The sequence below is a fragment of the Salmo salar genome, chromosome ssa28, assembly GCF_905237065.1.
Source record: "Salmo salar chromosome ssa28, Ssal_v3.1, whole genome shotgun sequence".
In the NCBI taxonomy this organism is placed as follows: Eukaryota; Metazoa; Chordata; class Actinopteri; order Salmoniformes; family Salmonidae; genus Salmo; species Salmo salar.
In genome coordinates, this window is record NC_059469.1 from 37,190,870 (window position 1) to 37,209,386 (window position 18,517).

General features: G+C 44.3%; 1 protein-coding gene across 2 annotated transcripts in view; it reads left to right on the forward strand.

The window, feature by feature from the left end:
- The first annotated feature begins 864 nt into the window (after positions 1–864).
- The window catches only part of LOC106589947 (cAMP and cAMP-inhibited cGMP 3',5'-cyclic phosphodiesterase 10A), a 192,117-nt gene continuing 174,464 nt past the window's right edge, over positions 865–18,517 (forward strand). For both annotated transcript variants that reach the window (XM_045710196.1, XM_045710197.1), the window contains exon 1: positions 865–1,465. In XM_045710196.1, coding sequence (XP_045566152.1) covers positions 1,402–1,465 — 64 coding nt within the window. In that variant the 5' untranslated portion in view covers positions 865–1,401. The remainder of the gene's footprint in view (positions 1,466–18,517) is intronic.

Here is an 18,517-nt window from a genome sequence, read left to right on the forward strand (position 1 = left end):
TTATAATGACTGACTGCCTTTATATTATAATGACTGACTGCCTTTATATTATAATGACTGACTGCCTTTATATTGTAATGACTGACTGCCTTTATATTATAATGACTGACTGCCTTTATATTATAATGACTGACTGCCTTTATATTGTAATGACTGACTGCCTTTATATTATAATGACTGACTGCCTTTATATTAAAATGACTGACTGCCTTTATATTATAATGACTGGCTGTCTTTATATTATAATGACTGACTGCCTTTATATTATAATGATTAGCTGTCTTTGTCATGCATCATGGTCTTCACCAGTGTAATGTTTGGTGTATCTCTGGCCAGACTATTCATTTTCACTATATAGGCCAAACTACTCTCTGATTTGGATTTTGGATTTTGCTACAATTTGATAGAGAAAGAAATATACTATTCGATGTTGAATCAAAGCCCTATACTAGCTATATAGCATATGGACTAGCCTAATGCTGGAGACAAAGCGTACATTGTGTTTGCATATAAAAAAAGAACGCAACGTGGGACTATGGCTAATTCTATTCAAATGTGATTCTTCCTCTATTCTATTCCATTTGTCTTATTCCTCTTGTGGAGAATTCTCCAAGTCTTGCCTTTTAACATCAATAATATAGATGATATAGGCTGATACAGCAGCGGTTACCAGCCAATGATTTATGTAAACATTGTTACCAAGAGTGTGAAAACACACCTATACACTCCCCTGACTCACTGCTGTAGTCCTGAAAACGCATAGCCTATCGATCTGGAGACAGCTTTCGTGTGAACAGCATCCCGTCCGTCTCCAGAGAGTAGCCGACTGGCCGGGCGTGTGGTGTGGCGGTGGCTCAGCCCTTTCTGCAACCCAGCGACACCCAGGATCAGTTAGCCTAAACACAACAGCTTGCTTTGGACGGGGGGACGGACGGGAGTCAGCGTACAGCGTCGCCGCCAACTGTACGTTGCACTTCCCGGTTAATTTTATCCGTCGCGGTCGAGGGTATACAGTACACTCCCATTTCTCCTTCCTCCCAGACCGTGCGCTCTTTCTCTTCCTAATCTTGTACTTTTCACTACTTCAGTGCTGCCACGGCGAGGAGAGGAGAGGAGGCTTTCCAACCGACGTTTATCTACACCTCGGAAGGCGAGTGAAGGGGGACACCCTCTTGTCTATACGTTTATACGTTACCGTGCTGGTAACGGACCACGCACTGCTCACGACCACGGTATTCCCGGCTCGGTTGGCACGGGTTATTAGGACCTAGGACATATAATCTCCAAGCATTGTGGACCAACCGTTCCAGTTGTAGTAGTGAGCAGCGGGAGTTTGATCAGAGAGGCACGGTACCCTGGTTTCTATCCGGAGCTTGTCCCTCTGCTCGCTCACAGGCAGACATGGAAGATGGTCCGTCTTCGACCAGCTGTTTTCGAAGGATCACGGACTGTTTTCTGGGATCAAGTAAGTACCTTTTTTTTCTGTGCAACAACAATTAACCTGCTGAATGTGATCTTTATCAATGGGAGCATGAATCCAAAACGTTTTATTATCCACGACTTGGAACACGGGATTTTGTGGCTCTAGTTTGACATGTTTTCCTTGATCAGAATTGCATATGGATAATCCACGATTATTAATAGTTAACACAAATGTCTTATTATGATCAATTGCAACTATAACAATTAACAAAAAATGTCAAACTTTCTGAATGACAAAAGGATTGATAACTGATCAGTGATAACATCCGAAACATGGGTGGGGATTTAACAGGAGGAGAGAAGAGTAGAGTACCACATCATGTAGTGAATTATAAGGATTTATTCACAGTCCTATAGTTTACCAAGAAAATAGCCCATATTTCTCAGGAGTAACGGAAAGAAATCCCGGGTCCACCACGTGTAGGACGGTTAACGTAGACCGATGGTGCTTGTTGAGATGTTGACCTGCACCGCTGTAGACCCGTTTCACCACAACTGACTTGACTGAAAAACCATGGAATTACCGTTGATCACACCGTATAGTAACGTTGGAGACTTAAGATGCCGCTCGCAAAATAAATCCTTTATCCGGTGAAACGGTGACGAACGGAAATAATGCTCTGGCGAACTGGAATATACATATTCAATGTGCATGTTTTATGTCTGTTTGATCATTTTACTGTAAACTCGAGCGTCACAGACACATTTTCATTTGTGTTTAAACGTATTATTAAACATTAAAAAAACATTTGTGCAGTAACTGATGCAAATGTAATGATTAAGTTGAGGTTACCCACAATAATGCACAGTTATAGTGTTACACTGACGAAAACAAATATTGTAGTAAATAAGTGTTATTAACTACACTATACAAGTCAATTTGAGAAAAAATATTTAATTCAGGAATATATATATAAAAAATGGGTGCCTAATCTAGGGACATGAAACAGATCATAGAGATATGATTGGAAAGCACAGAATTTGTGTTTCAGTATAAAAGTCGGCATAGTTAGGTAGTTAGTATGGTTTAGGTTCTTGTCTGAAATACAGGTATCTATGCCAAGGCGCATTGAAGCTGTTCTGGTGGCTGGTGGCTGGTGGCTGGTGGCTGGTGGCTGGTGGCTGGTGGCCGGTGGCCGGTGGCCGGTGGCCGGTGGCTGGTGGCTGGTGGCTGGTGGTGGCCCAACGCCCTATTAAGACGCTTTATGTTTGGGTTTCCTTTATTTTTGGAAGTTACCCGTATCACAAATTGAGCCATGCTGCTCTTATCCACTTCATTGACATCTCACTCTGACAATCAATTAATCAGGTCTTAATTTAGGATAATCCTGGCAGCACTTCCTGGGCCAGGGGAGATTGCTCAGGTATTGATTAATTGTGTCTGAGGGGAATGGATAGTTCATCAAATGTCACACGCTTTAGTCTCTCTGTCTCACTGGGGAAAATACATACTTTCCATGCATCATATCCTGTGTAATTTGTTTAGACAATGTAGATAGCTTTTTTTTTTTTTTTTTTACTCAAAATGAAGTAAGTGTATATTATTTGTTGTCTGGTTAGGGGGGAGATCATACGACACATCTGAACTTTCTCGGGTCATCTATTCTATTGGATGGATGAAAGTGTACAAGAACACATTCAGAACACATTATCCACACAATAAATACAATGCATGACATCCGTTTATGATCCATGGTTGTGAAGTACAGTAGAGAACTCTGAATGTCCCGGTACCGGTTAGATGAGGGTAGCTCTGTTCTCTTAGTGAGAGGAAGCTGTATATGGTTCCAGAGGCGTGAGTGTCCTTGAATTTTTTTTTGCTGATGTCGGGAGACACCATCACAACTGTCCACTAGTGGCAAAAGTAAAAACTGCAATGCGCTGGGAGCGGGAGCTGTGAGCGGGAGCTGTGAACGGGAGCTGGGAACGGGAGCTGGGAGCAGGAACGGGAGCTGGGAACGGGAGCTGGGAGCAGGAACGGGAGCTGGGAGCAGGAACGGGAGCTGGGAGCAGGAACGGGAGCTGGGAGCAGGAACGTGAGCTGGGAGCGGAAGCTGGGAGCAGGAACGGGAGCTGGGAGCGGGAATGGGAGCTGGGAGCGGGAGCTATAAGCGGGAGCTGGGAGCGGAAGCTGGGAGCGGAAGCGGGAACGGGAGCTGGGAGCGGGAACGGGAGCTGGGAGCGGGAACGGGAGCTAGGAGCGGGAATGGGAGCTGGGGGTGGAAGCTGGGAGCGGGAACGGGAGCTGGGAGCGGGAACGGGAGCTATGAGCGGAAGCTGGGAGCGGGAGCTGGGAGCGGAAGCTGGGAGCGGGTACGGGAGCGGGAGCTGGGAGCGGGAACGGGAGCTGGGAGCGGGAGCTGGTAGCGGGAGCTGGGAGCGGAAGCTGGGAGCGGGAACGGGAACTCACTGCTTGGTCCACTGTGCCACCCCATCCACAATGAGTTAGCAAGGCGAGTTTTAATTAATGGCTGAATTTAACCTAATCCAAAACCTTAATCCTTAATTTAACCAATCGGGAATGAATGGCTGAATTTTTAACCAATCGGAATGAATGCCTGAAGTTAACCCTAGAGTTGTTTCTGTATCCTAAACCATAACCCTTAATTTAACTGTAGAGTTGTTTCTGTATCCCAAACCATAACCCTTAATTTAACTCTAGAGTTGTTTCCCCCTCCTCACCCTTCTCCCCCCTCCACACCCTTCTCCCCCCCTCCTCACCCGTCTCCCCCGTCCTCACCCTTCTCCCCCTCCACACCCTTCTCCCCCCTCCTCACCCGTCTCCCCCCTCCACACCCTTCTCCCCCCTCCTCACCCGTCTCCCCCGTCCTCACCCTTCTCCCCCTCCACATCCGTCTCCCCCCTCCACACCCGTCTCATCCCTCCTCATCCTTCTCCCCCGTCCACACCCTTCTCCCCCTCCACAATCTCCCACTTCTCCCCCCTCCTCACCGCCCCTGCATCCTCACCTGTCTCCCCCCTCCTCACCTGTCTCCTCCCTCCTCACCCTTCTCCCTCCTCCTCACCCGTCTCCCCCCTCCTCACCCCCCCTGCCTCCTCACCCGTCTCCCCCCTCCTCACCCGTCTCCCCCTCCTCACTCCCCTGCCTCCTCACCCGTCTCCCCCCTCCTCACCCGTCTCCCCCCTCCTCACCCATCTCCCCCCTCCTCACCCGTCCTCACCCTTCTCCCCCTCCACACCGGTCTCCTCCCTCCTCACCCGTCTCCCTCTCCTCATCCGTCTCCCCCCTCCTCACCCATCTCCCCCCTCACTCCTCCTCCCTCTCTGTCAATTCCATTCAATTTAAGGGCCTTATTGGCATGGGAAACATATCTTAACATTGGAAAGCAAGTGAAATAGTGTCATAAACGTTGAAGCCGTGTTGAATGGACCAAACTGCAGGCGGAATGTGGATACTCATCTTTTAATGTAAAGAATAATAAATTAAAGCAAAGTATACACAGGAAAACAATAAACACGAAACTCACGACAGGCTAACAGGCTAACAGGCTAACAGGCTAACAGGCTAACAGGCTAACAGGCTAACTACAACCAAAAGGACTAGCAGTGTTAGCACAACCACCCACAAACCCAAGTGACAAACATACTCCTAAATATATGACTCCCAATCAGGAACAACGATCCCCAGCTGTTCCTGATCAGGAGCCACAAGACTAACACAGAAACAGACATACTAGACAACACATACAGACTTCTTCAGCCCCGTCCTGACCAAAATACTACACCACTACTCCCTCTGCTGGTCAGGACGTGACAAATAGATAGTAAACACAAGTGAAATAAACAATACAAATTAGCAGTAAACATAACAAATTCCAAAAGAATAAAGACATTTCAAATGTCATATTATATCTATATACAGTGTTGTAACGATGTGCAAATAGTTAAAGTACAACAGGGAAAATAAATAAACATAAATATGGGTTGTATTTACAATGGTGCTTGTTCTTCACTGGTTGACCTTTTCTTGTGGCAACAGGTCACAAATCTTGCTGCTGTGATGGCACACTGGGGTATTTCACCCAGTAGATATGGGAGTTTATAAAAAGGGGGTTTGTTTTTGAATTCATTGTGGATCTGTGTAATCTGAGGGAAATATGTGTCTCTAATGTGGTCGTACATTTGGCAGGAGGTTAGGAAGAGCAGCTCAGTTTCCAACTAATTTTGTGGGCAGTGTGCACATAGCCTGTCTTCTCTTGAGAGCCATGTCTGCCTACGGCGGCCTTTCTCAATAGCAAGGCTATGTTCACTGGGTCTGTACAGTCATTGCCAAAAGTTTTGAGAATGACACAAATATTAATTTTCACAAAGTTTGCTGCTTCAGTGTCTTTAGATATTTTTGACAGATGTTATTATGGAATACTGAAGTATAATTACAAGCATTTCTGTAGCGGGGTGCGTAATGGGAAGTCAGGCACAGGAGAGCAGAACTTGGTAATAACCAGAGATTTATTAAGCAAAACCAACGGCATCCAGAACAACAAGAGTAAATGGGCACAAAATAACCCGTTGTGCGCTCCAGGGGAACGTGCACAAGCACTACAATAAACAATCCCACACAAAGACATGGGGGGAACAGAGGGTTAAATACACAACAAGTAAATGAGAGAATTGAAACTTGGTGTGAGGAAAAACAAGACAAAACAAATGGAAAATGAAAAGTGAATCGACGATGGCTAGAAGACTGGCGACGCCAACCGCCAAGTGCCGCTCGAACAAGGAGAGGACCCGACTTCAGTGGAAGTCGTGACAATTTCATAAGTGTCAAAGGCTTTTATTGACAATTACATGAAGTTGATGCAAAGAGTCAATATTTGCAGTGTTGACCCTTATTTTTCAAGACCTCTGCAATCCACCCTGGCATGCTGTCAATTAACTTCTGGGCCACATCCTGACTGATGGCAGCCCATTATTGCATAATCAATGCTTGGAGTTTGTCAGAATTTGTGGGTTTTTGTTTGTCCACCCGCCTCTTGAGGATTGACCACAAGTTCTCAATGGGATTAAGGTCTGGGGAGTTTCCTGGCCATGGACCCAAAATATCGATGTTTTGTTCCCCGAGCCACTTAGTTATCTATTTTTCCTTATGGCAAGGTGCTCCATCATGCTGGAAAAGGCATTGCTCGTCACCAAACTGCTCCTGGATGGTTGGGAGAAGTTGCTCTCGGAGGATGTGTTGGTACCATTCTTTATTCATGGCTGTGTTCTCAGGCAAAATTGTGAGTGAGCCCACTCCCTTGGCTGAGAAGCAACCCCACACATGAATGGTCTCAGGATGCTTTACTGTTGGCATGACACAGGACTGATGGTAGTGCTCACCTTGTCTTCTCCGGACAAGCTTTTTCAATTCATCTGATCACTCTTCATAACATTCTGGTGTATATGCAAATTGCCATCATACAAACTGAGGCAGCAGACCATGTTAAAATGAATATTTGTGTCATTCTCAAAACCTTTGGCCACGACTGTACATTGTCAAAGCTTTCCTCATTTTGGGTCAGTTACAGTGGTCAGGTATTCTGCCACTGTGTACTCTCTGTTTTGGCTAAATATCATTCTTGTTTGCTCTGTTTTTTGTTAATTACTTGACACATTGGAAAGAATTTATCTTTTTTGTTTTCTCATGATTTGGTTGGGTCTAATTGTGTTGCTGTCTACCAGCTTGCTTAGGGGACTCTTCTCCAGGTTCATCTCTCTGTAGGTGATGGCTTTGTTATGGAAGGTTTAGGAATCACTTCCTTTTAGGTGGTTGTAGAATTTTACGGCTCTTTTTCTTTTCTATTTTCTTTTCTATTTTCTTTTCTGTAGTTTGATCATCTGAGGGTATAGGCCTAATTCTGCTCTGCATGTGTTATTTGGGGTTTTACATTGTACACGGAGGATATTTTTGCAGACTTCTGCATGCAGAGTCTCAATTGGGTGTTTGTCCCATTTTGTGAGTTCTTGGTTGGTGAGCGGACCCCAGACCTCAAAACCATAAAAGACAATGGGTTCTATAACTGATTCCAAGTATTTTTTTTAGCCAGATCCTAATTTGTATGTCAAATGTTATGTTCCTTTTGATGGCGTAGAAGGCCCTTCTTGCCTTGTCTCTCAGATCGTTCACGGCTTTGTGGAAGTTACCTGTGGCGTTGATGTTTAGACTGAGGTTTTTATCGTTTTTTGTGTGCTCTAGGGTAACAGTGTCTAGATGGAATTTGTATTTGTGGTCTCCCCCCCCGGCCCTGTGGGAAGAAACGTGTGTTTTTTGCCAATTTTAACTGCACACTTGTTGTTTGTGTACATGGATTTTATAATGTTGTTTGTTTTTCCCCCAACACCACTTTCCATCAATTTGTATAGCAGACCCTCATGCCAAATTGAGTCAAAAGCGTTTTGGAAATCAACAAAGCATGAGAAGACTTTGCCTTTGTTTTGGTTTGTTTGTTTGTCAATTATGGTGTGCAGGGTGAATACGTGGTCTGTCGTACAGGTAATTTGGTAAAAAGCCAATTTGACATTTGCTCAGTACATTGTTTTTACTGAGGAAATGTACGAGTCTGCTGTTAATGATAAAGCAGAGGATTTTCCCAAGGTTGCTGTTGAAGCATATCCCACAGTAGTTATTGGGGTCAAATTTGTCTCCACTTTTGTGGATTGGGGTGATCAGTCCTTGGTTCCAAATATTGGGGAAGATGCCAGAGCTGAGGATGATGTTAAAGAGTTTAAGTATAGCCAATTGGAATTTGTTGTCTGTATATTTTATAATTTCCTTTAGGATACCATCAACACCACAGGTCTTTTTGGGTTGGAGCGTTTGTATTGTGTCCTGTAGTTCATTCAATGTAATTGGAGAACCCAGTGTGTTCTGGTCGTCTTTAATAGTTGATTCTAAGATTTGTATTTGATCATGTATATGTTTTTACTGTTTATTCGTTGTTATAGAGCCAAATAGATTGGAGAAGTGGTTTATCCATACATCTCCATTTTGGATAGATAACTCTTCATGTTGTTGTTTGTTTAGCGTTTTATAATTTTCCCAGAAGTGGTTAGATTCTATGGATTCTTCAATCACATTGAGCTGATTTCTGACGTGCTGTTCCTTCTTTTTCCGTAGTGTATTTCTGTATTGTTTTAGTGATTCACCATAGTAAAGAAGTAGATTCAGGTTTTCTGGGTTTCTATGTTTTTGGTTGGATACGTTTTTTCAATTTATTTCTTAGGTTTTTCCATTCTTTATCAAACCATTTGTCATTGTTGTTAACTATGACTATGTACAGACCCAGCATGGGGGGGGACGGGACGTGGGGGAGGGAATACTGTCACCTCCAGGTAGGTGTTTGTCCCCCTATGTGCTGAGGGTGTCAGGTTCTTGTCCAGTTCTGGCATTTAGGTCGCCACAGACTAGTACATGTCCGGGGAGACAGAGAGAGAGGAGGGAGGAGGGAGGGAGGAGAGGGAGGGGGAGGAGGGAGGGAGGAGAGGGAGGGGGGAGGAGGGAGGGAGGAGACAGAGAGGGAGGAGGGAGGGAGGAGAGGGAGGGAGTGTGTATGTGTGTGTGCATACTTGTCTGTTTTATGAGGAAACATGTCTCTTCATTGTGCCTGACTGAGCATTTGTAGTTTTTAGGGTTGACCTCTCACTTCTGACTGCGGCGTCATAGCTGTTAGTTTTAAAGGGGAACTTTGATGACCCGTCTAAAGTGTGTGTGTTTATGTGTGTGTGTGCTGCGTCTGTGTGTGTGTGTGCTGCGTCTGTGTGTGTGTGTGTGTGTGTTGTGCTGTGTGTGTGTGAGCTGTGTGTGTGTGTGTGAGCTGTGTGTGTGTGTGTGCTGTGTGTGTGTGTGTGCGCTGCGTGTATGTGTGTGTGTCTGTGCTGTGTGTGTGTGTGTATGCTGTGTGTGTGTGTGTGCTGTGTGTGTGTGCTGTGTGTGTGTGTGCTGTGTGTGTGTGTGTGTGTGCTGCGTGTGTGTGTGTGTATGCTGTGTGTTTGTGTTGTGTGTGTGTGTGTTGTGTGTGTGTGTGCTGTGTGCGTGTGTGGTGTTTGTGTTGTGTGTGTGTGTGTTGTGTGTGTGTGTGCTGTGTGCGTGTGTGGTGTGTGTGTGCTCTGTGTGTGTGTGTTGTGTGTGTGTGTGTGTGTGTGTGCGCTGCGTGTGTGTGTGTGTATGCTGTGTGTGTGTGTGTGCTGCGTGTGTGCTGCGTGTGTGCTGTGTGTGTGTGTGCTCTGTGTGTGTGTGTGTGTGTGTGTGCTCGGTGTGCTGTGTGTGTGTGTTGTGTGTGTGTGTGCTCGGTGTGCTGTGTGTGTGTGTGTTGCGTGTATGTGTGATGTGTGTGATGTGTGTGTGTGTGTGTGTGTGCTGCGTGTGTGTGATAGGACTATTCACCAGTCTAGTTATATCACTGCAATCTTCAATATATAAAATCCCCAAACACAGACGTCTAAGCAGAATACACATTTAAATAGAGAGGAGATTGGATGTAATCGACACAATAAGCTGAAGTAGGGCCAGAACCCTAGGGGTTACACTCACGGTTTCCCACCGGTGGTACTAACCTTTTCAGTTGAATGGCACCACAACTTGGTTTGGTCGCAACAATTGTTTTGTTCACTGCGCCATGATAATGACTTGACCTGTGTCCGTTTATACAATCAGATATACAATCAATAATTTGTTTACATTTTTTTTTTTTACCATTCTAACTATATAACAGCATAATGGTAATCATTTATTTGAATGATAAATCTCTAATGATTAACAGGTTAAATCAACATGTAGCCTCGGCCTATCCACCATACTGGTTGAATGCGTATCCAATAGGAGTGTGTGTGCGTAAATTGAGTTATTGAGGTTGTTTTGGCTAATATCATGGGGCTACAGATTCAAATAAATCTGTTTACCTTCCATTTGTTTTTACTGATCAACAACATGAGCATAGTAGAAGCAATCTCTTCTTTTATACAAGTGTGTGCTGTCTCTTTAAGACCTAATGATGTCATTCACACAGAAAGTGGGCATGCTCCACTGCTAAAGCGAGGCGACGCAACAACCAATGGTTTCGTGCAAAATGGTCGTCGACTGTGTCATCAATATGTACTATAACAAATGATGCTGTCACGTTCGTCGTAAGGATGGGACCAAGGCGCAGCGGAAATGTGTAAACTCATCTTCTTATTTATTGAGAAGAAAACCAAAACAAACACTTAATACAAAACAACGACGAAAAACCAGTCCTGTGAGGCACACAGCTTACACACGGAACAACTACCCACAAAAACCCATAGACAAAACACCCCATACTAAATAGGACCTTCAATTAGAGGCAACGAGGAACAGCTGCCTCCAATTGAAGGTCAACCTAATAAACTAAACATAGAAATAGAAAAACTAGAACGAACATAGAAATATACTAACATAGAACATTAACCAAAAAAAACTGAAACACATAAAACAAACACCCCCTGCCACGCCCTGACCAAACTACAATAACAAACAACCCTTTTTACTGGTCAGGACGTGACAGATGCGGTCAGTTGAAATAGGAACGCGCCCAGTGAAAGAGACAGAAGAGATGTGAGGCGAAGTGAATCAATAAAGTTTTTGACAATTATTATTATTTTTGTTGTTGTTGGTGACAATCAGTTTTGAAATCAGCATATTTTACTTTATGATTTTGCATATTATCACAAGCAAAGTACTAAGGTAGTGAATTGATGTTAGCTTCAGCAGTTAGCTAGCCTACAAAGCTTAAAGCTACCAGTATCTTTGTGCATTGTAAAGTGTTCCAACCTGTAATGGACATTGTTTTGCGAACTGTAATTAACAGTTTCAACATTTCTACATGCCGTGTTGCATTATTCTAGTGTGTTAACTTCTGTGCGGTATGAATGGGGAGCTAACATGATCCAGTCCAGACTCCCAGTGGTTCCTCAGTCCAGACTCCCAGTGGTTCCTCAGTCCAGACTCCCAGTGGTTCCTCAGTCCAGACTCCCAGTGGTTCCTCAGGACAGACTAGAGTCAGTATGAGAGAGGAGATAACATGATACAGTCCAGACTCCCAGTGGTTCCTCAGGACAGACTAGAGTCAGTATGAGAGAGGAGATAACATGATACAGTCCAGACTCCCAGTGGTTCCTCAGGACAGACTAGAGTCAGTATGAGAGGGGAGATAACATGATACAGTCCAGACTCCCAGTGGTTTCTCAGTCCAGACTCCCAGTGGTTCCTCAGTCCAGACTCCCAGTGGTTCCTCAGGACAGACTCCCAGTGGTTCCTCAGGACAGACTCCCAGTGGTTCCTCAGGACAGACTCCCAGTGGTTCCTCAGTCCAGACTCCCAGTGGTTCCTCAGTCCAGACTCTCAGTGGTTCCTCAGTCCAGACTCTCAGTGGTTCCTCAGTCCAGACTCCCAGTGGTTCCTCAGGACAGACTAGAGTCAGTATGAGAGGGGAGATAACATGATACAGTCCAGACTCCCAGTGGTTCCTCAGGACAGACTAGAGTCAGTATGAGAGAGGAGATAACATGATACAGTCCAGACTCCCAGTGGTTCCTCAGGACAGACTAGAGTCAGTATGAGAGAGGAGTTAACATAATACCGTAGTGAAGAAGGCACGACAGCGACTCTTCAACCTCAGGATGCTGAAGAAATTCGGCCTGTCCCAGAGGTCCCTGACAGTGTTCTACAGGAGCACCATCGAGAGCATACTGTCAGGCTGCATCACAGCCTGGTACAGCAACTCCATGTATGCAGCCCAACGCACCATTGGGTGGACACTGCCTGCCCTACAGGACACCTACAACACCAGGTGTCTCAGGAAGGCCACAAAGATCATCAGGGACTCCAGCCACCCAAGCCATGGGAGTGTGGATTGTGGATTGGTGGATGGGAGTGTGGATTGGTGGAGGGGAGTGTGGATTGGTGGAGGGGAGTGTGGATTGGTGGAGGGGAGTGTGGATTGGTGGATGGGAGTGTGGATTGGTGGATGGGAGTGTGGATTGGTGGATGGGAGTGTGGATTGGTGGATGGGAGTGTGGATTGGTGGATGGGCCAATAAAAATAAATAAAATGTTGCACATGAGAGGATAGATGGGTTGTGTGAGGGTCCGGGTGGGGGAGTGGATGACATCTGGGGGCTTGAACTCAGCCCTGTCCCCCTCGAGAACCTGTTCTCTTTTCATTCAAACGCAGGCTGAAGAAGAAGCTAGGAGGAGTGACGCAGATCAATATCTCTAGAGGGACTATACCCAGCTAACACATTTGGTTCCTTGGAAGTTGTGGGAACGTACGTTTTTTGGTTTCCCATTTGTTTCTTTTTGTATTTTTTTGTATTTTTTTATGTTCTAAGAACGGAATGTTTTATTATGGTTCCCTGAAAGTTTTCCTGAGAGTTTTTATTAATGTTCTGAGAACATGTTTCAAGAAAACGTTTAATAACACTGCTGGCTTAGTTCAACTGTTTTGAACTCCGAGTGTAGATAGGACACATGGACATTTATTTACTTTGCCATTAATCTTTCACTAAACTTTTTTATTGTGGCACAGATTCAGTGAGATTAGATTTATAATCTTCTGTTCTCTATCCATGCAATTAGTCCACTACACCACCAGGATGGAACTAGCATGACATGTTTTCTTTTAAAACTCATACAAAGCTGTTAATTTTTGTCTATTCAAACAGACCCCATTTCAAAGGAAACTAGCGCTCATTAAAATCAGGTGTGGCCAATTAGTGGGCGTGGCCAACACACCTGAACACACTTAACAAGATAGAGGATAGACAGAGTTTTATTGACGTGGAGAACAGAATGTATATTTTTTTAAATAACAGTCTCAGAACATTCTATGAACGTTACACATTTTATTTATTTGTAATTTTTTATTGGAAGTTTAAATAGAACGATGAGGAAACCTGTATTAGACGTTATACTGAAGTACTGAAATTCCCACAGAAGAACGTTGTTTCTTAACGTTCTCTGAACATTCTGAGAACATCATTTTAAATAGAACGATGAGGAAACCTGTAGGAGACGTTATACTGAAGTACTGAAATTCCCACCTGAGCGATATGGTTCTTGGGAATGTTATGTGCTAGCTGGATGTCCTGCACCACTTCCAGAACGTTGTCGGAACGAAGGTTCTATGCAACATAACCATTAGGACAACCACGCTCTCACCAAGCTCTAAGAAACAAATGGTTCTCAGAACATTATGTGCTAGCTGGGTAGTGACAGTGTAGAGCAGAGCAGACCTAAAAAAAGAATCAAGATTTGCTTTGCTTTTTTTAGAATAAGGACAGAGATATGTATGTAGGGCCTACTATACTCACAGGCTGAAATGAGCAGACCTTAAAACAAAATATTACTAAAGGATCTGTTTTGCAGAATAAGGACAGATTGTTGATGGTTTGGGTGAATTTTAGTCATTTTTTTTCTCCATCTGTTCTCCCATGGTAACCTATCAATCAACAAGGCATATGGTGTCAAATGTGTCTTTTTTAGTACTTTTCTTCTCTTGTGTCATCGATGCGCCTGTGGACTTGTATTTCTTTCTAAATGTTCTGTTAACATTGTAACCTTCTGAAAATAGACCCCAGGTTTTACTCAGTAAATTCAGGACAGAGAGAGATTGGGTTTCAGTCTGATTCATAACATATGATGGTGTTATTGTCCATACATAATGAGACTGATGGATAGAGTTGAAACTGACACCAGAGCCTGATGGATAGAGTTGAAACTGACACCAGAGACTGATGGATAAGAGTTGAAACTGACACCAGAGACTGATGGATAAGAGTTGAAACTGACACCAGAGACTGATGGATAAGAGTTGAAACTGACACCAGAGACTGATGGATAAGAGTTGAACCTGACACCAGAGACTGATGGATATAGTTGAAACTGACACCATAGACTGATGGATGAGAGTTGAAACTGACACCAGAGACTGATGGATAAGAGTTGAAACTGACACCAGAGACTGATGGATAGAGTTGAAACTGACACCAGAGACTGATGGATAAGAGTTGAAACTAACACCAGATACTGATGGATAGAGTTGCTTTCTGGGTGCAGAAGGATGCATGTTACTGTGAAGAGAACTATGGAAATAAATAGTGAAATGTTTAAGCTTTATTTCCTTTATTCAGATTACAACCTCCTCACTTTTCAGTTATTTGAAAAGGAAATAATCTCCAAAATATCCTTCTTTTTTTCTTTAAGCCATAGAAGGTTGGTTGCAATTTCAGTTTAATCCACCAGAAAAGACAGAACAAATACAACAAATATTAAAGTAAAATATACTAGTTGAAAAAACAAAACAAAATAATATTTTAGAAAATAAAATGTAAAAACGGAATAATCTTTGTAAATGATATTATAAATAGGACTGGTGGAGTGATGTCACACATGCTGCTAACACAGACATATGGAAATGTCTGCTCTACCCAAAATTACAACCAATTAATTGGAGCATTACAGAAAAAATGTGGAAAGGGGATTTTGATCTGCATTAACAGACCAAAATTGTCTAAAGAGAATTGTTATTAATAAAAAAGTATACCAGTTTCATTTTTGGACCAAACATGTACAGCTGTGCCACATAGATTGCAAAATAGTTGGGAAGATATTTTCGATGTACCGATTCCATGGCACGTAGTTTATGAACAGATACTCAAACCTACGCAGGAGTTTTTCAATTAAAATTATTATACTAAATTCTTGCAACCAATTGAATGTTATATATACAGGGAGCATACAACCATCCCAGATCTGCAGATTCTGCTGCGAAAAGACAGAATCATTTTATCACTTGTTTTGGTACTACCCATATGTAGGTTGTTTTTGGTTGCAGGTTCAGGAATGGCTGAATAATTTAAATGTTTACCTGGAGCTAATTCTGCAAATGGCACTGCTGGGTGATTTAAAAAGTCATAGTCAATCAATCAATAATATAATCAATACTCTTAGCAAAAATGTTTACCTTTTTAATTTACAATCTGTAGAAACTATGAGAAAAGAAAAGGTTCAGAACTTTTGTGAAACATCACAGTTGAAAAATATATGGCAACTAGAAATCACACTGGATGGTCTTCAGAGATAGATGGGAGGGGTTGAGGGGAGCTGAAGGATGGGACTGGATGGTCTTCAGAGATAGATGGGAGGGGTTGAGGGGAGCTGAAGGATGGGACTGGATGGTGTTCAGAGATAGATGGGAGGGGTTGAGTGGAGCTGAAGGATGGGACTGGATGGTCTTCAGAGATAGATGGGAGGGGTTGAGTGGAGCTGAAGGATGGGACTGGATGGTCTTCAGAGATAGATGGGAGGGGTTGAGTGGAGCTGAAGGATGGGACTGGATGGTGGTCAGAGATAGATGGGAGGGGTTGAGGGTAGCTGAAGGATGGGACTGGATGGTGGTCAGAGATAGATGGGAGGGGTTGAGGAGAGCTGAAGGATGGGACTGGATGGAGCTGAAGGATGGGACTGGATGGTGTTCAGAGATAGATGGGAGGGGTTGAGGGGAGCTGAAGGATGGGACTGGATGGTGTTCAGAGATAGATGGGAGGGGTTGAGGGGAGCTGAAGGATGGGACTGGATGGAGCTGAAGGATGGGACTGGATGGTGTTCAGAGATAGATGGGAGGGGTTGAGGGGAGCTGAAGGATGGGACTGGATGGAGCTGAAGGATGGGACTGGATGGTGTTCAGAGATAGATGGGAGGGGTTGAGTGGAGCTGAAGGATGGGACTGGATGGTCTTCAGAGATAGATGGGAGGGGTTGAGGGTAGCTGAAGGATGGGACTGGATGGTGGTCAGAGATAGATGGGAGGGGTTGAGGGAGAGCTGAAGGATGGGACTGGATGGAGCTGAAGGATGGGACTGGATGGTGTTCAGAGATAGATGGGAGGGGTTGAGGGGAGCTGAAGGATGGGACTGGATGGAGCTGAAGGATGGGACTGGATGGTGTTCAGAGATAGATGGGAGGGGTTGAGGAGAGCTGAAGGATGGGACTGGATGGAGCTGAAGGATGGGACTGGATGGTGTTCAGAGATAGATGGGAGGGGTTGAGGGGAGCTGAAGGATGGGACTGGATGGTGGTCAGAGATAGATGGGAGGGGTTGAGGGGAGCTGAAGGATGGGGTTGAATGGAGCTGAAGGATGGGACTGGATGGTGTTCAGAGATAGATGGGAGGGGTTGAGTGGAGCTGAAGGATGGGACTGGATGGTGTTCAGAGATAGATGGGAGGGGTTGAGTGGAGCTGAAGGATGGGACTGGATGGTCTTCAGAGATAGATGGGAGGGGTTGAGGAGAGCTGAAGGATGGGACTGGATGGTGTTCAGAGATAGATGGGAGGGGTTGAGTGGAGCTGAAGGATGGGACTGGATGGTGTTCAGAGATAGATGGGAGGGGTTGAGGAGAGCTGAAGGATGGGACTGGATGGTGTTCAGAGATAGATGGGAGGGGTTGAGTGGAGCTGAAGGATGGGACTGGATGGTCTTCAGAGATAGATGGGAGGGGTTGAGGAGAGCTGAAGGATGGGACTGGATGGTGGTCAGAGATAGATGGGAGGGGTTGAGGAGAGCTGAAGGATGGGACTGGATGGAGCTGAAGGATGGGACTGGATGGTGTTCAGAGATAGATGGGAGGGGTTGAGGGGAGCTGAAGGATGGGACTGGATGGTGGTCAGAGATAGATGGGAGGGGTTGAGGGGAGCTGAAGGATGGGGTTGAATGGAGCTGAAGGATGGGACTGGATGGTGTTCAGAGATAGATGGGAGGGGTTGAGTGGAGCTGAAGGATGGGACTGGATGGTGTTCAGAGATAGATGGGAGGGGTTGAGTGGAGCTGAAGGATGGGACTGGATGGTCTTCAGAGATAGATGGGAGGGGTTGAGGAGAGCTGAAGGATGGGACTGGATGGTGTTCAGAGATAGATGGGAGGGGTTGAGGGAAGCTGAAGGATGGGACTAAAAACAAACTAAAGATAACTAAAATATACTGTGTCCGTAGGATTTATAATAGTATGTATGAGCTGGAAATAGAAGCCTAAGTGTTATCCATTTAGTTCACTCCAATTAGGGGAGGGGTGGTAGGGTTAGGGGAAAATAATAAAGGAAAATATAAAAACAAATATATATACATTACCAGTCAAAAGTTTTAGAACACCTACTCATTCAAGGGTTTTTCTTTATTTTTACTATTTTCTACATTGTAGAATAATAGTGAATACATTAAAACTATGAAATAACACATATGGAATCTTGTAGTAACCAAAAAAGTGTTAAACATATATTTTATATTTGAGATTCTTCAAAGTAGCCACCCTTTGCCTTGATGACAGCTTTGCACACTCTTGGTATTTTCTCAACCAGCTCCATGAGGTAATCACCTGGAATGCATTTCATTAAACAGGTGTGCCTTGTTAAAAGTTAATTTGTGGAATTTCTTTCCTTCTTAATGCATTTGAGCCAATCAGTTGTGTTGTGACAAGGTAGGGGTGGTATACAGAAGCCTTATTTGGGAAAAGTCCAAGTCCATATTATGGCAAGAACAGCTCAAATAAGGAAAGAGAAATGACAGTCCATCATTACTTCAAGACATGAAGGTCAGTAAATCCGGAAAGTTTCTTCAGGTGCAGTCGCAAAAACCATCAAGTGCTATGATGAAACTGTCTCTCATGAGGACCACCACAGGAAAGGAAGACCCAGAGTTACCTCTGCTGCAGAGGATAAGTTCATTAGAGTTAACTGCACCTCAGATTGCAGCACAAATAAATGCTTCACAGAGTTCAAGTAACAGACACATCTCAACATCAACTGTTCAGAGGAGACCCAGTGAATCAGGCCTTCATGGTCGGATTGCTGCAAAGAAACCACTACTAAAGGACACTAACAAGAAGAAGAGACTTGCTTAGGCCAAGATACACGAGCAATGGACATTAGACTGGTGGAAATCTGTCCTTTGGTCTGATTAGTCCAAATTTGAGATTTTTGGTTCCAACCGCCGTGTCTTTGTGAGACGCCTACTCTGCGTCAACGGATGA